Below are 23499 nucleotides of genomic sequence, written 5' to 3'. Positions count from 1 at the left end.
TACCCCATAACCTCTGAGGATTCTTCTAGCACTTGAGTCCTGTGAGCCCGTGAATGCTGTCACAATTCTTTACTAGCGGCAGGGTCCTTTTGTTCCCTATACTGCTCAGTCTCTGGCCACCAGAAGCCAAAAACTCTTGACTCCTAGTCCTGACCTTTGGGCCCAGAGGCCCCACTACAATCTATAACCAGTTACCTGAATTATTGGAGTTGCTGTATTTTGCTGAATGCTCTTCACTATTTTCAACAGCAGATCGTTTTGACTTCTTTAAAAATAAAAGAGAGATGGGGAACAGCAAAGAATAAACACACTGAAGCTGAGAGTTAGAATACAAGTATTTTCCAGGCACACAGTTAAACTAGCTACATACAAGGTCATATTTGGCCCCATAACTTAATACAGTTAAGAAGCCACAAGCCACAACCAGAAAGGCAAATAAAACCAAGAATGCTGAGTTTACTATCTCAGGCCAGTCATTCTCCCCAATTACATTGGGCTGTAATCATCCCAGCAAGCCAGGAAACTATATGGTCCATTTCTCTGCTGATATTATGTGACTTTTTTAAAAGCTGCAAAACAGTCATCTGGAAATAGTTTTAGCTTTCAAGGAGATATAGCACAAAATCTTGCCGTTAACTAAATGTGCACTATTAACCTACAGCTTTCTTCACATGTAGCCAAGAATCCACAGAGAGGGGGCGCCTGGGTGGCTCAGTTGTTAAGCGTCTGCCTTTGGCTCAGGTCATGATCTCAGGGTCCTGGGATGGAGCCTGGCGTCCGGCTCCCCGCTCAGTGGGGAGCCTGCTTCTTCCTCTCCCCCTACTCATGCTTTGTCTCTCTCTCATAAATGAATAAAATCTTAAAAAAAAAAAAATTCACAGAGAATTCAGAGACACCAGGCTTACCTTTCGAGCTAAAATCTTTCTCTTTTTCCTTTCTTCTTCAGATCCATGGTGAGACTGAGCTCTTGTCAGTCTTCGATGCTGGTAAATCTTTGAGAGACCACAATTCACCACAAATTAAGTGTATCTTATGTTAATGAAAATCTCTAACATGTTTTGCCAAATCAAATTATTCTGGATGAAAATTCTGTCCTTGCTCAGCCTGTCTGCCTCCAAGCTTGGGTCTGGATGTCTGGGAGAAGAGTCTGCCAGAAGATGAAGACCTTTCTCGTTTCCCCCTGTTCCTTCCTGCCCTTCTCTCTTCTATGGAAGACATGTGTGGCTCCCAGCACCTTCAGAGCAAGGACCACATGTGCCCGCCACTACTACCCCACCTGCCCCAATCATAAAGGAAGACCACGCGTTATGGATGTGCTTGTTTCCCCACAGGCTGAGCACCTTGAGGGCAGGACTGTGAAGTAACAGGCTATCTCACAACACTGAGCATGGAGGCCGGTTCAGAGCAAGGAAGCAAGAAATGTTTATGGAATAACAACCAGCCAAAAGTAAGTCACTGTGAATACCACGACAAAGGATCCAAATGCTAAAAGATCAAAAGGCAATAAGGAGGGGGCGCCTGGGTGGCTCAGATGGTTAAGCGTCTGCCTTTGGCTTAGGTCATGATCCCAGGGTCCTGGGATCGAGCCCTGCCTTGGGCTCCCTGCTTGGTGGGGAGCCTGCTTCTCCCTCTCCCACTCCCTCTCCCTCTACTGTTCCCCCTGCTTGTGCTCTCTCCCTCTGTCAAATAAATAAATAAAATCTTAAAAAAAAAAAAGGCAATAAGGAGCTACTAGCAATTTACCTGTTTCTGTTCTTCAATTAGTCTTTTTTCTATACATTCTTTGGCAATTCTCAATGCCTCTTTTAACTTTGTGGGGATCTGAAAGAAGAGAAAGTACATAACCCATTGAGTAAAATGGCCAGAGATTCTCTTAAGTCCTGGTTTTAATAAAGGAGCAGTTGGTTATCATGAAGGAGGGAATCTGCAATAGAATCAGTTACAAGATAACCACTTGAATACTATCCATCCCCAACATGCTCACCTCATTACCATTTTTTAGTAATGAATATATAAAACACATAAATAAACATGGTATGTTTCATGTAATTCAAGTAATACTCAAGGGGCCCCAAAATGCCAAAACAATCTTGAAAAAGAAGATCAAAATTGGAAGCATCACACTTCCTGATTTCAAAATATATTACAAAACTACAGTAATCAAAATAATGTCATATTGGCATACAGACAGACACACAGAACAACCGGACAGCATAGAGAGCCTAGAAATAAACCTTACGTATATGGTGAAACGACATTTGAATAGGGTGCCAAAAAGTATAGAGAAAGGACAGTGTCTTCGATAAATGGTGCTGGGAAAATTGAGTATCTACATGTGAGAAAATGAAGCTGGACCCTCACCTTATACTCTATGCAAAAATTAACTCAAAATTGGACTGAAGACCCAAAACTATAAAACTCCTAGAACAAAACAAAAGCTTTAAGATATTGGATCTGACAATGATTTTGGTAAGACGCCAAGAACACAGGCAAGGAAAGCAACAAGAGACAGATGGAACTTTTGAGAAACTTCTGTGTATCAAAGGAAACAAGAGAGTAAAAAGGAACCTATGGAATGGGAGAAAATAACTGGAAATCATATATTTAATAAGGGATTAATAGCCAAAATATATAAAGAACTCTTATAACCCAACAAAAAAAAATAAGCAACCTGATGGAAAAACGGATGTGTCACAAAAAATAGATTATACCAGAATAAAGCTGGAAAAAAAAAAAAAAAAAAAGATCAGAAAATCTAAGAGGGAAAAAAAATGGGCAAAGGTCCTGAAGAGACATTTCTCCAAAGAAGATTTACAAATGGGCAACAAGTGTATGAAAAGATTAATCATCATCTCTCATCATTAGAGAAATGTAAATCAAACCATGCTGAGATAGCACCTCACACACATTAGGATCGTCACTACTGAAAAAGCAGAAAATAACAAGTGTTGGTGAGGACGTGGAGAAATTGGAGCCCTCGTGCACTGACGGTGGGAACATGAAATGGTGCAGCTGTGGTGGAAGACAGCACGGAGTTCCTCAAAAGGCTAAAAACAGAAATACCACATGATCCAGCAATCCCACTTCTGGGTACACATCCAGAAGAACTGAAAGCAGGGTCCTGAAAAGATACGTGCACCCACTGCAGCATTATTCACAATAGCCAAGAGGTGAAAACAGCTCAAATGTCCATCCACAGAGGAAAAGATAAACAAAATGTAGTATATGCATACAGTAGAATAGTATTCAGCCTTCAAAAAAAAAAAGAAAGAAATCCTGGGGCGCCTGGGTGGCTCAGTCGTTAGGCATCTGCCTTCGGCTCAGGTCATGATCCAGAGGTCCTGGGATCGAGTCCTGTATTGGGCTCCTTGCTCAGCAGGGAGCCTGCTTCTCCCTCTCTCTCTGTTCCTTTCCCCTCACTCGTGCTCTCTCTCTTTCTCAAATAAATAAATAAAATCTTAGAAAAAAAAAAAGAAATCCTGTCACATGCTGTAACACCAATGAACACAGAGGATACTACGCTGCGTGAAATAAGCCAGTCACGAAAGAACAAATACTGTATGCTTACATTTGTATGAGACACCTGAACTAGTCAAAGTCATAGAAGCAGAAAGTAGAACTGTATTTGCCAAGGGCTGGGAATGGGTTAACGGGGAGTTGTTCGATGGGCCTCTAGTTTCAGTTACCAAGATAAAAATGTTCTGGGGGCGGCACCTGGGTGGCTCAGTTGTTAAGTGTCTGCCTTCGGCTCAGGTCATGATCCCAGGGTCCTGGGATCGAGCCCCGCATCGGGCTCCCTGCTCCGCGGGAAGCCTGCTTCTCCCTCTCCCACTCCCCCTGCTTGTGTTCCCTCTCGCTGTGTCTCTCTCTGTCAAATAAATAAATAAATTCTTAAAAAAAAAAGTTCTAGGGATATGTTACACAACAAATGTGAACACAGTTAACATTACTGAAGTGTACACTTAAAAATGGTTAAGAGGATAATTTATGTTTTTTATAATTAAAATAAAAATATATTGGAACACACAAATTCAAGTAACTGTAATATTTTATAACTTCAGAAGAATTTTCTCTGTGAAAAATTAACTTTCTGAATTTCACAAGCTTAAGCTTTTTCCTGCCAGAAGACACTCTTTTTTTTTGAGAGAGAGAGTGTGGCAGCAGGGGGGGGGGGGTTGTGGAGCAGAGGGAGAGAGAGAATCTTAAGCAGTCTCCAGCACAGAGCCCAACGGAAGGAGGGCTCAATCCCACAACCTGAGATCATGACCTGAGCTACCAACTGAGCCTGCCGGAAGGTCCACTTAACAACAGCCTGGTACCTGGTATGCTGTGCCTGTCATTTCTTAATTTATTAGTTGCTCAAGCCACAAGGAGCTCAGGCCTGGGAAACAGACGCCTGGATCATGTTGAACTGTCTCTATTATTCTTTTAAAAATTTAAATTTAAAAACCTTTGAGTAGGTAATATGGTTCAAAATTCAAAGATATGAAAGGGTAGAGACACAGTAAAAAGTCTGCCAACTAGTTCTCTTCCATGGAGGCAACAAATGTCACCAGTTTCTTGTCTATCTTTCCAGAAAGAAAGTACATACACAAGAAATTAACCTTGGTTTTTAAAATCATGTTGTCATTGTTGCACAGACTCTCTGATTCAGAGAAAGAACAAGGTCTAATAATAATTCCTGGGCTGGACTTTCAGGGTTGGGAAGAGCATATTTATTTACAAGACTGAATATATTTCCTGGGGACTTTCAATGAAGAAGAGATGGATTTAAATGTTTTTCTTTCCTACCTCAGATCCAAACAAGCTATTTTTGTCAGAACTCCTCTGACTGGCAAAACAGGACAGAGGAAAATGTCTTCCTCTCCTGTACAATCTTCTGACCCCACCTTGTTTTTGTTTTTCCTAAACGGAATTTCATCATAATAGTATTACATGTTTTTTTGGAATATGGAAAGGAGGAAGAATCACCCTTTATTCTACTGCCCAGACCAAAACTAACTGCGAGCCCTGAGGAGAGCCACCCCGCCCCGGCCAGGTGCTCATATGAACCATCTCAGTTGACCGAGGACAATAAACAGGCATTACTCACCAATTGTACATGCTGAATAAACATCAACTCAAAGATCAGGCCCACAGATGAGTGGATCTCAGATAGGGGTGGTCTTGCCCCCTTCTCTCTCTAGGGGACATTTGGCAATTTGGGGAGACTTTTTATTTTTTTATTGTTATGTTAATCACCATCCATTACATCATTAGTTTTTGATGTAGTGTTCCATGATTCATTGTTTGTGCATAACACCCAGTGCTCCATTCAGTACGTGCCCTCTTTAATACCCATCACCAGGCTAACCCATCCCCCCCACCCCCCTCCCCTCTAGAACACTCAGTTTGTTTTTCAGAGTCCATTGTCTCTCATGGTTCGTCTCCCCCTCTGACTTACTCCCCTTCATTCTTCCCCTCCTGCTATCTTCTTCTTTTTCTTTTTTCTTAACATATATTGCATTATTTGTTTCAGAAGTACAGATCTGTGATTCAACAGTCTTGCACAATTCACAGCGCTCACCATAGCACATACTCTACCCAATGTCTATCACCCAGCCACCCCATCCCTCCCGGGGAGACATTTTTTATCGTCACAATGTGTGGGGCAGAAGGGAAGCACTGCTCACATCTAGTGGGGACAGGCCAGGGATGTCACTTAACCTCCAACAACGCACAGGACAGTCCCCACAACAAACAACCATCTGATCCAAAATGTCAAATGTCATGTCTGATGGGGCGCCTGGGTGGCTCAGTTAAGTGGCTGCCTTCAGCTCAGGTCATGATCCCAGGGTCCTGGGATCAAGCCCTGCGTCGGGCTCCCTGCTCAGTGGGGAGTCTGCTTCTCCCTCTCCCTGCCACTCCCCCTGCTCATGCTCTCTCTCTCTTTCTCTCTCTCGCTCTGACAAATAAATAAATAAAATCTTTAAAAAAAAATGTTGTGTCTGAGAAAAGCATCCATAGATAAATGGCTGGTATTAAAAAAGCAAAGTAAGGCATCATCCTGGGTTTTCTGGGTTCCAAAGCTCCTGTACTTCCCACGATACCACACAAAGCTGCTACTTACCAGGATGCTTCCTTCCTGCCTTTCTGCTAGACACAGGTGAATACATTTTTATACACTGTATTTTATATCCTGCTTCTTCTTCCCCTTAGCCCAAATAATCACTTTCCATGCTACTACAATGTCTTTATAAATTTTACTTTTATTAGATAAAAAACATTTTATCAAACAGATGTACCATAAATTGTTAAGCTAGTCCCTAATTGTAGAACATTTAGATTGTTTTCAAATTTTCGCTATCATAAATACTGTACCTAAACTTCCAGTTATAAAATACATAAGCCATGTTCATTGCAGCATAGAGAATACAGTCAATATTTTAATGACTTTGTGTGATGATAGATGTTAACTAGACTTATTGTGGGGATCATTTCATAATGTATAAAAAATATCAAATCACTTTGATGTACGTAAACTAAGAGGATATCGTATGTTAACTATACGTCAATAAAAAAATTACTGTACCTTCTGTTTGATTAAAAAAAGCACTAACTTGACACACAGATGGCCAACAAGTAATGAGAAGGTGCTCAACATCACTAATCACGGAAATGCAAATCAAAACCACAAGAGATATCGCCTAACATCTGCTACAATGGCTAGTATCAAAATGACAACATAACAACTGTTGGTGAGGATGTGGAGAAAAAAACCTTTACAAGATTAATGGAATGTAAATTGGGAAAACAGTATGGAGGTTCCTCAAAAAATTAAAAATACCATACAAGCCAGCAATTCCACTTCTGGGTATGTATCTAAAGGAAATGAAAACACTAAATCAAAAAGATATGCACTCCCATGTTCATTGCAGCATTATTTACACCAAGACACGGAAACAACCTAAGTGTCTATCAACGGATGAATGGATAAAGAAAATGTGGGTATATACGATGGAATGTTACTCAGCCACTTAAAAAAAAAGAAATCCTTCCATTTGCAACAACATGAATGGAGCTTAGGGTCATTATGCTAAGTGAAATAAGTCAGACAGAGAAAGACAAATACCATATGATCTCATTTACATGTGGGATCTAAAAACAAAACAAAACCTGAACTCATAGAGAAAAGATCGCTCACAGAAAACAGAATGGTGGTTGCAAGGGTCGGGGTGGGGGGACAGATGAAACGGGTGAAGGGGGCAAAAGGTACAAACTTCCAGTTCCAAAATAATAAGTCACAGGGATATAATGTACAGCATGGTGACTATTATTAATATACTGTATTATATACTTGAAAGTTGCTAAGAAAGTAAATCTTAAAAGTTCTCACCACAAGAAGAAAAGAATTATAACATACATAGTGATAGACGTGAACTAGACTTACTGTGGTGATTACCATATTGTAGTTATAATGTTGTTTTACACCTGAAACTAATATAATGTTGTATGTCAGTTCTACTTCAGTCATTTTTTTAAAAGCACTAAGTTTCAAAATCAACTTATATATGTCACAAACCAAAAGAAGATATGATTTGCTTTACCTTAAACTGTGGCTTTTCAGAAGTGGTTAGTAAAACATCACTGAATAATCTGTTAAGAAAAGAAACAAAATCTTAAGCCAGCTGTCCTCTCAGAACAGGATCAAAACAGAATGAGACATCTTTAGCCCATGAGGTTCCCACATGCCCCAGCCCTGGCCCAGTCCACCATTTCATGCTTATCAACAAACTCCAAGTTTAGAGGCCACCCGATGTGACTGCAGAAAAACCTCAGCACATACCCCTGCCCCCCAGTATCAGAGGTGCTACCAGGGAGAGGCTGGGTCAGCCCTGTACTGAAGGTTATTTCCCCACACTGCAGGGCAACAGTCCTCTCATGCTATATAGTAACGTAATACACACTTTAAAAAATTAGTTTTGCAAACCATTATTTTATTATATTGTTATATTTATTATACTGCAAATAATTTATGCAGTAGGTATTTATAAACAGAATAACCAATTTCCCCTTTTTTAAATTTTTTATTGTTATGTTAATCATCATATATTACATCATTAGTTTTTGATGTAGTGTTCCATGATTCATTGTTTGTGCATAAAACCCAGTGCTCCATGTAGAACTTGCCCTCTTTAATACCCATCACCAGGCTAACCCATCCCCCTACCCTCCTCCCCTGTAGAACCCTCAGTTTGTTTTTCAGAGTCCATCATCTCTCATGGTTCATCTTCCCCTCTGACTTACTCCCCTTCATTCTTCCCCTCCTGCTATTTTCTTCTTTTTCTTTTTTCTTAACATATGTTGCATTATTTGTTTCAGAAGTACAGATCTGTGATTCAACAGTCTTGCACAATTCACAGCGCTCACCATAGCACATACCCTACCCAATTCCCCCCTTTTTTATTAAATCCCAGAAAAGGATAAAATTTATTCTACGGGTGGCATAGTCAGTTAAGTGTCTGACTCTTGGTTTCAGCTCAGGTCATGATCTCAGGGTGGTGAGATTAAGCCTTGTATTGGGCTCCGTGCTCAGCGCGGAGCCTGCTTAAGATTCTTTCTCTCTCCTTCGCCCTCTGCCCCTCCCCCTGCTCTCACTCTCTCTCTAAAATAAACAAATCTTTAAAAAATTTATTCTAGAGCTCAGTAAAATAAAAATGTGTAAGTAGAAACTGTTCTGATTGGAATCTAACAAGAAAATATTTTCTTCTAAGAAGTGTTTCTTGTACTCCCTTAAAAAAAAAGGCAGCTTTTAGAGCATGTCAATTCTCTCTTCAAATATTATGTGACTAAAAACAACAGCATGAGGAATTCTGAACTACTTTGGCTAAGACAGTATGGAGAATTTAAATGGTTGCTTGGGCAGTGCCCACATGGCTATGTGGGAGTCTTGCCTTGAGGAGTTCCCCTTTTTAAAAAACAGGAAATACTTCACAAGTAGAAACGAAACAGTTAACTTTTCCCCACAGTGTTCCCTGGGCAGCTCTGGAGGTGGAGACAGAACTCTCCGTCAAGGGCACAGGCCTATTTACTTCCAGAAAACGAGTTTTAATTGAACATAGTTCACGCCTCTTCAAGTATTCTCAAGGGTGAAGGCCACAGGGTAGAAAGACTTCAGTGAGGAAAAAACAATGTGGATTCCCTTTAGACTTGGAAGGCTGGGAGGAGAATGGAAGAGCTCTGGAACGTGGGGGCTGCAAATGCAAACCCAAGTAAATCAACAGGAATCCAGGCTGTTCCCTAACTACAAATGCATGTTCTTTTAACAGTTTGTATGAAAATTATTTCATTTCCCTAATTGGGTCTATTCTTCCATATTCACATTGCTGTTAATGGTGGCTGCTTGGGAGAGGGACATGCCAGTGTCAGTCGAACTTTAAATATGTCACATCCACAGGCAGGGGCTGGGGCGGGGGCTGGGGCAGCTCGGCACGGCTTCCACAGGGCCTAGGACAGCGCCTGGGCTACAGCAGACCCTCTCTAAACACATGGACCTCCTCTGAGCTCTGGCCATATGCATTCAAGCTAAGCCCTGCCCTGTTTCCCCACATCACTATTTCCTGAGTACATCTGTTATACAACAAGCTGGTAGAGACAACGCACTGGGTGCACCACACCGCACGGCACGTGATGCTCACAAAATACACGCTGAATCAATACTCGTCACAAGTAACACTCAATAGGCACTTGTTAAGTAACTGGTGCTTCACTAGGAATTGTCTCATTCAATCCTGCCCACAACCCTCTCTGGTGGGGCCTATTCCTATCCCCATTTCCCAGATAAGGAGCCTCCGCTTTCAGATGCAGGAAACCTGCCCAAGGTCACTCAGGTCGAAGTGGTAAGGCTGGGTCCACCTCCGGGCTGTCTAACCTCAGACACACCCTTCTTAACCACGCTGCTGCCCTCTCCAAGAAGGGACAGAGAACATAGCTGGAGGCAAGGCCCTGCAGCACTATTTCCATGGTCCTGATGAACTAGTCATAACCCGGTTTAAGGGAGAATGTCTTCTGCTCTCCAAGCCCCTTGCACAATGCCTGGTACCTGTTAGATGTGTAATCGATGTTACCCAGAGAGCAAAGGAACAAATGAGTGCATGGGGTGGGGGGGGTGGGGGTCAGAAACACACTGCTCTCCTCTGAGAGGGCAGAACCAGCCACGGAGAGGGCCAGCTGGTGCGTGGAAACAGGACCATGGACAGCGCACAAGCAGGCCCTCCGTCAGAATGTCCTAAGCAGCGGCAGGGGGCACGTGTACACACACAGGACGCTAACTAACATCGACAGCAAGAGACACGTGTGAAGATGCGGACATGAAGGGAGAGCAATCAGACCACAGTAGTGGAGAGGTCATGAGGAGAGGTCATGATATCATGCTGCGCGTGACCGACAGCAAGCACGTCACTTCAACTCTGCAAGGACCACACCTGAGTCTTGACCATGGCACCAGGCACCTGGCTTAGCGGTCCAGCATTCTACACAGTTAGGAAGGTGACAACCAAGGCGTGTGATTGACTTACGGCATCTGTAAGAGCCGGGAGACGGTAGGCATGCCATTTTTACAGGCTTCACAAGACAGCGTAGACTCCAACACGGCCACTTGAAATGAACAGATACACATTTTAGTTCCACAGAACATGCTGGCAAATCCACTTGGTGACGAAAAGTTTGACACCACTTTGCAACAACTGTCTGCAGACTGAGCAGGACGGTGTCAAAACTCTTCACGCACAGACAGATGGCATACATCGGGAAGGGGAATGTTGGCAATACCATGTTACCAATGACTCAGAATAAATGGTGCAGAAACCACATGCTGACAGAAAGCTAAATATATTTCAAAGATAATTGGAGGAAGGATTCCAGATATCATTCATAAAAGTGTTTGCTCTCTTAGAAGAGAAGTAAACACTACACAGAAAATTCTGAACTCGAAAGACATTTTGCTGCTTGTTTGCTTTTTAATCAAAACCAGCACACAAGATGCCAATTGTTGATATCTCATCATCCAACACCTTGGATGATATAAACAAAAGCAGCCAGATTTTTCTACTCACAGGTCACTGTTCAGTTTCAGCTGTTCGAACTCAACACAAAGTAGTCTCAGGGCCTGTACTCTTGAACCACCTCATTTGACACAAAACCAGCACTTGGTGGAGGGTTAGCTTGCACACCTCGAAGGCTCGGTGGTCCAAGAGCTACCCTCCCCTCCCCTCTTAGTGCTCTAACAGTGAGTTCTAAGCGGGCTGTGGACAGGATGAAAGGGTCCCTGGATGAGTCTGCATCAGTCCCTATGTCTCTCTCCCAAAGGTGTCTCCAGCCTGTCCTCTGCCCCTCCTCAGCCCCCTAAGTAAGGCTGGAAGAACGCCTGGATCCAATTTGCCAGGTGTCTGTATTCCTGCCTACCTTTCCCCGTTCTCGGCCTGCCAAACTTTTATCTACCAGATGTCCGGCCCATGGCTCTCTTGTTCCTTGCAGGTCCCACTCCAGCCTTGGTCTGGCCCTTGACACCTGCCTGTGTTGAAAGGCTGGCTTCAATTTGCCTGTTCCTAGCTTCTGCTTCTATATCAGACTCAGTCTGGCCAGACTTCTCTTTACAACCTCCTGCTTCCAAAATTCGAACGCAGTTACAATATGTCTCCTGAGGTTTCAGATAGCCTGACAATTGGACAAGCCATCTGAATTTTTAGTGAAATGAATTTAAATAAATCACTCAGACCTGGTTTACTTTTAAATGGGATTTGGCTGGCTATAGAGCATGGGAACTTCCTCTGGGTCCTTCCTGGACTTTGGAAAGGGGGTAAAGTAGCTCTGCAGACTACCAGGGCCCAGAAGACTCCTCCAAACCCCATACTGACCCACAGCCATAGACGGTGCTGGAGGGAAGGAATCTACAGGCACTGAGTCTGGCGGTCGTCCATAAGTCATTTCATACAGTAAGTGGCCAAAGCAGTGGACGTCCACGCTTTCCAATGTCTGTGGAAGACAAGAGAGCAGCAGCACGGTTATCCTTCAGTTTGGCTTTGTGAATCCCAATGCTCCTTCCCTAGGCTTACACTGAGAAAAACATGGCCCAGGGGCAACCCCACTCATAATTGGTAGTGAAAACACAACTCCAAGGCCTTGTGCAAAAGCTCCAAAGGCACTGCTCTGACCCAAGGTCTTGGTTCTACTCTCCATTGTTTTCCAGTCAGTGATTCTATATCCCTCGTTGTCCCATCTACCATTTCAACAAAGCTCTTAAAGATAGAGTGGTGCTCTGTGAGAGAACACAGCCAAAAGGCATGGCCTACCCTGCCTGTACCTTACACATACCCTGCATATTTCTTACATGGGCAGGTCATGGGTCCTGCCATGGAGAACATTTATACCTAAAAATGAAATTGCTATTTTCATTACTTCTAGCAACTTACATTGATTTTCCTGAATTGTGAGAAATAGGATCGGTAGAAGGAAGGAAGGCCCAATAAAGAATTCTCAAGGTCTAGCAGCCGGCAAGTGTCACCATCTAGCATCACATTGGAGGCATGAAGATGCCCATAAGGGAATCCCTTGTCATGTAGAAACTTTAGTACCTATTAGAAAATACGTATAGGTTACATTTTCCCTCCAACTCATTCAGCTATGAGATAGGCTAAACTTTGTTTTTAAGTCAATGTATTTTGAAACAAAACCGAACAGGTCACTGAGGAGATTCCTAAAGACAAATGCCACCTCCATCCATTTCTTTGGAAAAGGGGGTGATGCTGAATGCTTTCCAGCTGTGAGATGCAAGGCCAACCTCCCTCATTTCCAAAGAACAAAGGAGCAGCCTGAATCCGCTTGGGCTTAACAGCTTTGATACCAAAAGGCTTGATTTCAAGCACTTTCTGATCTCAACAGGCCAGCAGTTTTTGGGCCAAAGTCTTGACCCTCCCGCACAGATGAGTAAAGCTATCATGTCAGGGCATCGGCCAGTTGTCCAGAAAAAGGGGTTGAGCTAAAAACATCCCTAGACCAATCTCTTCTCAGAATATATTATGCTATTTATTAATAGGAACACAGGACAGGCTCCCACAGAAAGAAGCAAACTTTTCAGCTGCCATTTCATAAACAGTGGCTCACCCAGCAAAAGAGATGCCTGGAGATACACCCATAATGACCTTATGAACTAGAGCAGTGCTAGCCAAAGGGGGTGCCCAGGACAATCTACTGAGGACTGGAAGAAAATATGACAACTTCTCTTTCTATTTGTTTGTTTTTAATCTCCTTCTTTCCGGGGTGCCTGGGTGGCTCAGTCAGTTAAGTGTCCAGCTCTTGATTTTAGCTCAGGTCTTGATCTCAGGGTCATGAGTTCAAGCCCCGTGTTGGGCTCCGCACTGGGTGTGGAGCCTACTTGAAAAAAAAAAAAAAAAAAAAAAACTCCTTCTTTCCTCACTTATAATATACAACATATATTAGTAGTAGTGCATGCATATAATAGTTATATATGTGTAATATTGGGGGGAGTTTTGTTTAAATTGTTTTCACTGATAGGGTCACACAATCCAAGAAGCCTGGAGAACACTGCTCTAGAGAGTGATACAGGAAAGGCTTTTCATGCTAGTTACACTTCTGCAAGAGAGCCATATGGTTATGTATTGATAAAATTGGCACAAAGATAAAGATCAACCAAACATAATACAAAAGTTGGTATCTACACAGTGAACTTCTTAAAAATCAGACACTAAATGCCAGTAGCTAAGATTTTGGAATTCTGTAGATCTGAATTGGTTGCCTTAGTCTCAAGTATTTGTTTTTTGGGATAAAATAGGACAATGCCGTCAGTTTATAAGCGATCAGACAACTTAAATTATTTTGAATATTGCCTAAGAACTTTCCCAAAAGAATACTGTAATCTGGATGAAATTCCAATGCAACCTAAGCAAATTTTAAATACCTCTTACCTCCAATATTTGCCGCCCGTATGTTTTTATTTGCTGGAGTTCAAGGCCCTGAATCTTCTTAGGGTTGCAGTACTTCTTTAGGAATGGGTCTTTTGGTTTTGCCTTTGGAAAAGCACAAAGAGCATATAAGGCGAGCAGCAGAGGGTCTGTATCCCACACGTAGCCTCCTGGACCAGGCAGGACTCTAAGCAGCTGGGGGTGCCAGATGAGGGCAGCTCACAGGATATAGGTTTTTAAAGTATAAGAGTCTGTACAGTTGATAGAAAGAGGCTGCCCTGAGTTCCATCCCTTCTCTGGTCCAGTGTAGCTGGGCCTGGTCTTGGCCTTAGCAGACCCCCAAGTTTTGTTTTCCAACTCTACTGAGATAGTTCAGTATTGCTTTGTTAAGTGAAAGACACAAACTTTAAAACTGACCTAAATGAGCAGCCTACAATGTAATGGACATAATCATTACCTGTTCAACCTTATTTCATTTAGGGAAAGGAATGCTCTTTAACCAGACTGGGTAGTTTTACTGCTAAAATCAAAATAAATTCCAAATCAAATAAAACTTAAAATAAAACCCTCAGGGCCTAACTTCTGGAACTTTAGGGATCAAGTATCTGTAACAGGTTCTGAAGGGACTTGAGGACTTCTTTATGACCATGAACTTGCACCACAAGTACCTTGTAGATCAGGTCCTTCAAAGTTCCTTTGTCATTAAACATCCTAATAAGCAATGCAGAGGATTCATTAGCTGTGGCAAAGGTGACCCGATAGATATAAGGGTGCTGCCAAAACAAAAAAGAAATTCACATTTACTTGCATCAGCATCTGGGTCCTTTGAGATCAAGAATCTAGTTACGTAGAGTTAAGTTCCATCTCAGCAGTTTAGTTGCACATAAATGTGGGGATGTTCCCTGAACATGTGGCATTTTCTTATCAGATGATCAACTAGCATATCGTTCTTTAGATGAGAGAAGGAACATAAATTATACTGACCAAGGGACATGGAGAAGTGGCACGGTGAGCTCTCCATATCTACCTGGGGATGCACATGCTCCTAGCTCAGGCAGAAGTCTGGGGGATAATGGTTTTAATATTCTGCCTCTGTACACTGGTAGAGAATACAGCCAAACCCGATCACAGCCAAGTGAGGACCAGGATAAATGTGTCTTCATTCACAGTGTTGCCTAACATTTCACACTGCTGTGTGGTGCCAAGCCAGCAAGCGTAAAAGCCAGAAAACAAGCGAAAAAGCAGCATCTTTTGGCATCTTGGCCCTTATCCAAAGCAGCTAGCATGAATCTTCCTATCCTTCTTTTGCAGGGTGCAGTATGATGATTCACAGTGTCTTCCTGAGGTGGGGCCATTGACGTCAAGCAAGTGGGGGTGGAGAGTAAGACAAAATCAATGACTGAAAGTCCTTGTATGACCTGGAATTTTGGTTACATGAACCAACTGGCTTCAGACAGGTATTACAATGTCCATTCGCTCAAACGAGCACCATTAGAATTTAAACCCATAGGAGCTGAGCTGTGCAAAGGTTTGGGAGGGCAGGGGTTGAGTAGGTTGGGGGATGGAAGGGTGTGCCCAGGAAAATATAGTCCTTGATCATGAAGTTTCTTCTGACCATCCCATCAAAATGATTGCTGTTGATATTATAACAGCTTTATTGAAATATAGTTCACATACCATTATAATTCACCTATTTGTTGTGTACAATTCAATGGTTTTCAGTCTATTCAGAGCTGTACAAACTACCACACAATCTAATTTTAGAACACTTTCATTGCCCCAAAAAGGAACCCAATGAATAAAATAAAAATCCTTGAGTCCATACTGCTATAAATAGACAAAGAGGAGAGAATGGGAAGCTCTTCCTTACAGTACAATGCCAACTGATAAACATAACAGGAATGATGGAGTTGGAAAATCTCAGTGAAGCTAAAACAAGTGGGGCTTTGATAAGAACAGGATATTTATACAGTCTCAAAATATCTCCCTTATTAATTCTTGTTATTTATTTGATGAAATAATTAAGGATGGGTACAAATATTTAGCCTGAATTGTTCACTGTGGCTTTTTTTCTTTTTAAATAAGAACAAAAAACTGGAAGTGGTCCAAATGTCTTGTAGAAGATTAGTTGAATAAACTGAGGTAAAGATAATTATATGCACCCAGTAATAATGATGTTATACTATATTTATTCAACATAAAAGATGTGCGTGGCATACCATTAACCAAAAAATCAGACTTTAAAACAATACATGTATAATTTTTCAAAAATAACCATATAAAGTTCTAGAAAAGCAACAACTAAACATTTTGGTTCATACTCCTGGTTGCTTGGGATTACAGGTGAGTTTTATGTTCTAATTTTTGCTTACCCATGTTTTCTGACTTTTCCATAATTAATATGCACCACTTATCTGCATCCCCTTCTTCTTTAAAAAGCACAGCCATTAAAAGAAATTTGGAATTGAATGCTGAGAGCCTGTGTCACACAACTAATCGCACACAAAGACCACAGCATTTTTCTCAGCTGTGCTGCACACCTCATTATAAGCTGGGCTTTGCTAGCTTGACAAGACACTCTATCTTCAAAAATGAACCTGCCAACCCAATTGGAAAGGTCAGCATCATTGTGCTCATGAATGACTCATTCTAGGGTCCCACATCCTCATGCAGACCACAGATAAAGAACATCAATACTAACTCACTTTTCTGGCCAGATTAGTCTTTTCCGGAAGACATTCTGCACATATTCTGAAATATACTGATGTGGTTCTTTCCACTAAAGGCCTGGGATCAGAACTGTACATTAGCATACATAATGCCAGACACTCCCAAAGGCCAACTAGTTGGCCTGTGAAAATAGTGACTCGGACAGCAAAAGGGCTCTTTGTGCCTTCCCTCACCCAGCTTATCTAAATCCATATTAGTTCTGTTTTCTCAGGCTAGAAACAGATCTTTCAATTCCATTGATAGAAACATCCTCACCGAGAACAAAGTAGGTGCTTTCCTACTCGGATATTTGCTTAAAACACACGTAAACATTTAAATTATCAAGTTTCATGGGTTGTGCCGATGTCACGAATACCATTTAAATGGCCTCTGAACTATGGGAGTAGCCCTGAGCGATTTCAGTGTAAACGGAAATCCACTGTACCTCTCCATTCTGTTGAGCCTACAGAGCATTTCCAGCTCTTCTGTCCATGGTCACCTACAAGAAAACGCTCTGAATCTGTTGTCAGCACCTAGAATAACAGAAGGGCTTGGGGCACCTGGCTGGCTCAGTCAGTAGAGCATGTGACTCTTGATGTCAGGGTTGTGCTCATTTGAGCCTCATGCTGGGTGTAGAGATTACTTAAAAATAAAAGAGTAAAAAAAGAAAAAGAATAGAAGGGCTTGTACTCACCAAACAGGAAGGCAGAAGTTTGATTAGACACTGAAAATCTTTATCTGACAGATACTTGTCGGGACCAAGGTCAGCCTGAAAACATGGGGGAAAATATCAGGGTGTTGTCTTAAGTTATCAAAAGAAAAATTCCTTGTAAACCTTTCCCTTTTTTTCATTTGTCCAAATATATGACTGTAAACCAAAGATGAAAGCCACACAAAGTCTTGCTGCCTCAAGGCTTTTCTGGAGAGGTAGAATGCAAACATAAAAATACCAGGACTTAACGACACTCTTGGGTGATGGGTATTAAGGAGGGCACTTGTTATCCTGAGCACTGGGTGTTGTGTATAAGTGATGAATCACTGAATGCTACTCCAGAAACCAATATTGCACTGTATGTTAACTACCTAAAATTAAAAAAACAAAACGATTTAAAAAAACCCCAAAAACTATGCTTTTTATCAAATTCCATTAGCCAAACCACTAGAACTCCCGAAGTGAGAGATAACATAAAGCAATGCCTAAGTATTTCTTCTTTAAAATAAATTGCAAAATTGCCAATCCTAAAGAGGTTCCAGAACTGTTTTAAGCTGTTCCTGTTTCTTTCCAGATGTTTACTAGTTGATCAAATACAATCACATGGATATAACCAAATGAATAAGCAAAGTGACTTAAAATGACTCTCCTTTGATGTGGGACTGAAGAGGCCTTTACAACATCACTCAGAAGCACAGTACAATTTCTTAATTATCCTTTTTCAATATCTGCTTTCATAAACCCATCTCAAGTCCATGAAAGGAGACTGAAGCAAAAAACCAGCTTACCCAGCTTAACACTAGCCGTTCCTTTGGCTGATTTTTAATTTTCATCAAGAAATATTTCTTCCTTATCCTCCAACCTGCCATAAAAGCAGAGATGTAGTCATAGCAAATAATTTTTACATCAATAGAGAGAAGTTTCATTAACTAAGTAATTCAAAAAATTAAGGTTGGCAATCTTATCCATAGCAATACAGGCACCAGTGAAACAACTACTTGGTAATGTTGACATGGGAAAGACTGTACTTAAGCAAAACAAAACAAAACAGAACCCCAAACCAAAAAAACCCACAGAAAACACCAAAACAACTGCAAACAAAGAAATTCTTCACAAGAACAGGAAAATGGGCACTTCAGTTGAGGTGTCGTGAGAAAGAGAGATGAAGAATGACAGATGGCTCTGAGAGTACACATTACTACCCCTTGAATCTCCAGGTGGCACTTTACCCAAGATTCATTAAGCATACAAGTTACGGATTGCGTCTTCAAGCAGTAGGAAGGCAAAAAGAAAAAGAAATCACCTGCATTGAAGAGCTTTCTTGGGATACAGATAGGAAAGCGTGACAAAGAGTCCAGTTCTGTGATCTGTTTGAACAGACCAGGCATGTGCCAGTTTCTCACCTATGTCTTTCAATGGTTCTACCACCTCCCACTTTGGTTCTGACCGGAAGAACATGGAAACTTGCTGTAAGGCAATCTCTGCAAAGACATTTTAGAAACTCATCAGTCCAACCTATCAGGAAAGTACCACATGCTTAAGATGTTACTCTTGCAAATGAAATCTTAATAAGTCTATGACCTTCTTAAAAAACTTGATTAAAAAAAAAAAAAAAAAAGCCAGAGAGTAAATGCAATGTAGGATTCTAGACTGGATCCTGGAACAGAAAAAGGACAATAGTGGAAAAACAAGTGAAATCTGAATAAAATCTGTAGTTAATAGTAATGCACCAATGTTGATTTCTTAGTTTTGAAAAATGTGTCACAGTCATGTAAGATGTTAACATTAGGGGAAATTTAGTGAGGGGTGGTATATGGAACCTCTCTGTACTATCACTGCTGTTTTTCTGTAAGTCTAAAATTATTCCAAAGCAAAAAGTTTATTAATAAGAGTAACTACTAATGATGTGAAAAAAATACATATATATTTTTTAAACTGAAAGATCTAAAATATGTAAACTAGGGAGCATAAGCCAAGAATTCAATATATGCATCAGGATACAACCCAAGCACAAAACTCAAAATGTGTTCTGAGGTCAGCTCAGAACAGTATTTATGTTGCTCTAAGTGATATTTATCCTGTCTTCATTCCTCATGGAATTACAGCTTTCACCAACAAAGAAGCGATTAGCCTTAAATATATATTGGAAATAAAAGCCAGTGTTTTAGAAAAACATCTATGTACAGCAACAACACAGTTCTATTGTGGGACGTTACCATACCCCTGTTTACTGGAAAAAATCCACCTCCTTTTTTGTGTTCATTTATCATAAGAACGTTTCCCCTTTTTTAAGAAGACAATGAGAAGAGAAAGTTCTTTAAAGTTCACTGTATTAAGAAATTATCAGAATAACTGTGCTTTTACAGTTCCTGCAAAAAGAAACATCTGTAATTTGCTATTTTCCCTCAACACAATGAGAAAAGGAAGCCGCTCTAGATCCCTGAAAGCAAACAGCAATACTGCAAAATCACTGTGGAATTTCACCTCCGCTAGCATCCGTGGCATTCCAGGCCGACTGGCGAGGAAAGAGAGATTCAGCAGAAATGCTCTCCATATGTCAGAATGACCTCGTCTGGAATTACCATGCCTGGTGCTTGGCAAACAATGTGATTTTGATGTATTTTACAGTACATTGTGAGTTAAGACACATTCAGGGAAGAAAACAATCTACTAACTATTGGTTTACTGACTCGATATGTAAATTGTTGATGCTGTCCACACAGAAGAAAACATGAGATAACCAGATGCAAAACTGACTCCACTGACATTTGTTCAATGTCCCAAAGTTCAACTACCCAAAGTGACAAACCATTTGGAGGGATCAGGTGTGGCAGGAGCATATAAAATTTTCATAATCAACGCTGGGAACTCGAGTTAATGTTGATATAAAATGTTTTTAGCATTTTCCAAAACAACTTGAACAGAAACAATCTAAAAAAAACTTGAAAATAAACAACTTAAAAAGGCATCATTTTCAGTTAAGATCATATCAACTTTGGGAAGGATCATGCAAAATAATTTTCTAAATACAGTACAATGTCATTCTGAGAGAGTGTAAAGGACAGTTGGTGCATAACTGTGACTCATAATTCCCCACAAAATCATTATTCAACAGCATTTACTGTATGCTACTATGTACCATACATTGCCCTAGGAATGGGGGACATACCTGTCAACAAATGGAACATGCTGGATTTGTTACTGATAAATTGAGGACAAGGAAATAGACTTTTTTATTTTTTTTTACCTTAGGGAATCAGGAAATTGTAGAAGGGACATTTTCTTTCCCTTGAACTATGATTTATTGTCAAGTAAATCACATGACTACCTATACTGTATCCAATATGAATCCCCTCCCTCCCCAGCTTCAGGTAACACACCTCAATCCTAAGCATCTGCTCCCTGCTTAAAAGCATTTACCAGCACCTCATTTCCTTATAAAATCAAGGCCAAGCTTTTAAAACTAGTGTTAACCCAGCTCTGGCTTTACCTTGACTTTCTGTCTTTACCCCTCCACACAAGTGGTACGGTGCCTAGATTTACCTGCCGTGACCCCTGAAGACAGGCCCGACCCCACCCCTCTGCATTTTCCGTTCCTGTCCACCTATCCTGCAAGGCTCAGCCCAAGCTGCCACTCCCCGAGCCAGGTCTCCCCCCACCTTCCATCTTCTCTACACTCCCAGAGCCCCGTGTGAACTTCTCCTATGGGACTCACTCAAGGTCTGTCCTGTGTTAGGGCTACTCTCTTCCACTAGACTGTGAACTCTGGCTGTGAAGGCTACGTCTTAATCTGGGTAAAAGCCCACAGCCACATGGAAATATTTTTTTCTCTCCTGGAGCACTGGCTCTTGCCTCTTGGCCTGGCTAACTTCTACTTATCCTTAAATCTCCATATAGGCATCAACTCTTCTGGAAGCCTTCCTATAACACCTTCAAAACTGGATCATCTGCACCCCTACGCCCACCTTCAAGGTACTGGGCCATGTCTACTCTGCCATAACCTTCACCTGTCAATCCCCTTGCAGAAGTGTCTTGGGGTTGGGGTAGAGGACTATGCTTTCCTTAATGCTGTATTTGCAGCACCTGACACAGAGTAAGCACTCAATAAATACTGATAAAGCAAGAACTAAGGGTTCAATACATGTTCGATGGACGTGGACACTCTCTCCCATCAGAACATGAAATCCAGGGCACCTGGGTGGCTCAGTCATTAAGTGTCTGCTTTTGGCTCAGGTCATGGTCCCACACAGGTCATGGTCCCAGAGTCCCACATCGGGCTCCCGGCTCGGCAGGAAGCCTTCTTCTCCCTCCCCCACTCCCCCTGCTTGTTTTCCCTCTCTCTGTCAAATAAATAAAATCTTAAAAAAAAAAAAAAAAAGAACATGAAATCCATGAAAAGAAAGGCATCTGCCCTCTATTTCCTTAATACTGACAAGACACATGGGGAAAAACTGCATGCTCAGGAAATGCTGAGAAACAAGCCCCAGACAGGAAATGCAGAGCGAGGCCTTCAGGCCCATCCTGTGCTTCCCACAGAGCTCTGACTTCTCAGCTCAGAATGTACCAGCTGCCCCCATTGTGTGCAGCCTTTGAGCTCCTAGGTCCCAGCCCCATGATCATTACAGAGAAGCGGACTCCAGCCCGGCAACTGGGTTCCAGATCCCCGATCTGCTACAGCAGGTGGTGCCACAGAGGCCTGCACAGCGGACTCGGGCCTATGACCTCTCCAAAGCACCCTACCCTGGTTCTGAATATAATCCCCCGCCCCATCTCTCCCTGCCTCCTTCTTCCTTGAGCCCACTACTACCTGACCCACTCATAGGGTTCCTGGGGTTTCAGGACTAGAAGAGGATCTGAGGCTCACAGAGGGGAAATGTTGCTGATGACAAAGCTGGGACCCAGGATCCAAGCCTCCATATTTGTGGTCCAAGTGACTTCTGCATGGACATTAAAAAATCCCCTTATTCTGGGGCGCCTGGGTGGCTTAGTCGTTAAGGGTCTGCCTTTGGCTCAAGTCATGGTCCCAGGGTCCTGGGATCAAGCCCCGCGTCAGGCTCCCTCCTCCACGGGAAACCTGCTTCTCCCTCTCCTGCTCCCCCTGCTTGTGTTCCCTCTCTCGCTGTGTCTCTGTCAAATAAATAAATAAAATCTTAAAAAAAAAATCCCCTTATTCTGAGGGGGTTTGAGGTTTTGAGGTGAGAAGATGGCTACAGTGCACTGGGGCTTTTGAATGATAGCAGCACCTCGTTAATAAGATGAACAAGGTGAGGTGTGTGTGGGGTGGAGTATGTGTGCATGTGTGTCTTCCCATATAAGCCCCTCATGACTGGAGACACCTGTTCTCCCTGTAACAAAAGCCGGCCCTCAATTAGACTTGGTAATACAAATGGACACCTCATAACTCCTCCACAGAGCACCAAGGACCTCTATTTCCTTGGTCATCTGGAGCACCCCAGGAAAAGAAAGAAAAGATCAGAAATCCCAAGCTGGAGAGTCATGGAGAGAGGAGGCAGCCGCTGATGCCCTGAAGCTCCTAGTTACCCAACCACTGGGGACCAGGATGGCATCACAGTCCGCCTCTGACCAGGCATCTTTAACCTCAGAGCAAGAGGCAGGAAGAGTAGCCTTGGTGACTTTGGCCACATGAGCACAGAACTCAGATCCTGCTAAAGTGGAGCGGGGTGGTGACCACAGACCATTTGGAAGCGGATAAGAGGTGGAGACCTTATCCACATGAAAGGGGGGAGTGACCCTGCTTATAGAAGAGCCACAGGTCGGCAGTATGCAGAGTGCCCTCAGGAACCCGAGGCCATGCTTTGAGTTTCAGGAAGCCGGACAAGTTCGTCCGGTCACCCAGTTTTCCGGGGATTGGCTCAGTCAAGCTGGTGCAGAGGAGACTGCCTGGGCTTCCCTTTCCTGAAGCTGCTAGTGAGTCAGCCTAGAGGCAAGACAAGTTCTGACGTTTCATTCAAAGGGGGCAATAAATCAGCATCTCTCTGAAAACAGCATCCATCCCCTATTGTTTCATTACAGGACTGTGTCCTCTAAATAGCAGCGGCTTCATGAGCATTTGGGTCCCGGTGGGAGTCTCGGCAGCCTTCTTAGATCTCTGCCCACATT

General features: G+C 42.3%; 1 protein-coding gene across 22 annotated transcripts in view; it reads right to left on the bottom strand.

The window, feature by feature from the left end:
• PXK (PX domain containing serine/threonine kinase like) overlaps nucleotides 1–23499 on the bottom strand; it is a 74408-nt gene that overhangs the window by 13906 nt on the left and 37003 nt on the right. For all 22 annotated transcript variants that reach the window (XM_025884680.2, XM_025884665.2, XM_025884681.2 and 19 more), the window contains 12 exons: nucleotides 18783–18860; nucleotides 18168–18241; nucleotides 17362–17436; nucleotides 14627–14731; nucleotides 13962–14063; nucleotides 12450–12611; nucleotides 11895–12012; nucleotides 10557–10635; nucleotides 7587–7635; nucleotides 1744–1821; nucleotides 906–992; nucleotides 196–265 (listed from right to left, as the gene is read on the bottom strand). In XM_025884680.2, coding sequence (XP_025740465.1) covers nucleotides 196–265; nucleotides 906–992; nucleotides 1744–1821; nucleotides 7587–7635; nucleotides 10557–10635; nucleotides 11895–12012; nucleotides 12450–12611; nucleotides 13962–14063; nucleotides 14627–14731; nucleotides 17362–17436; nucleotides 18168–18241; nucleotides 18783–18860 — 1077 coding nt within the window. The remainder of the gene's footprint in view (nucleotides 1–195; nucleotides 266–905; nucleotides 993–1743; nucleotides 1822–7586; nucleotides 7636–10556; nucleotides 10636–11894; nucleotides 12013–12449; nucleotides 12612–13961; nucleotides 14064–14626; nucleotides 14732–17361; nucleotides 17437–18167; nucleotides 18242–18782; nucleotides 18861–23499) is intronic.

The sequence above is a fragment of the Callorhinus ursinus genome, unplaced genomic scaffold (assembly GCF_003265705.2).
Source record: "Callorhinus ursinus isolate GAN/ISIS: 27379988/994484 unplaced genomic scaffold, GSC_fseal_2.0 scaffold15, whole genome shotgun sequence".
Taxonomy (NCBI): Eukaryota; Metazoa; Chordata; class Mammalia; order Carnivora; family Otariidae; genus Callorhinus; species Callorhinus ursinus.
Note: the sequence above shows the minus strand (reverse complement) of the source record. Positions and strands in the feature narration are given on the sequence as shown.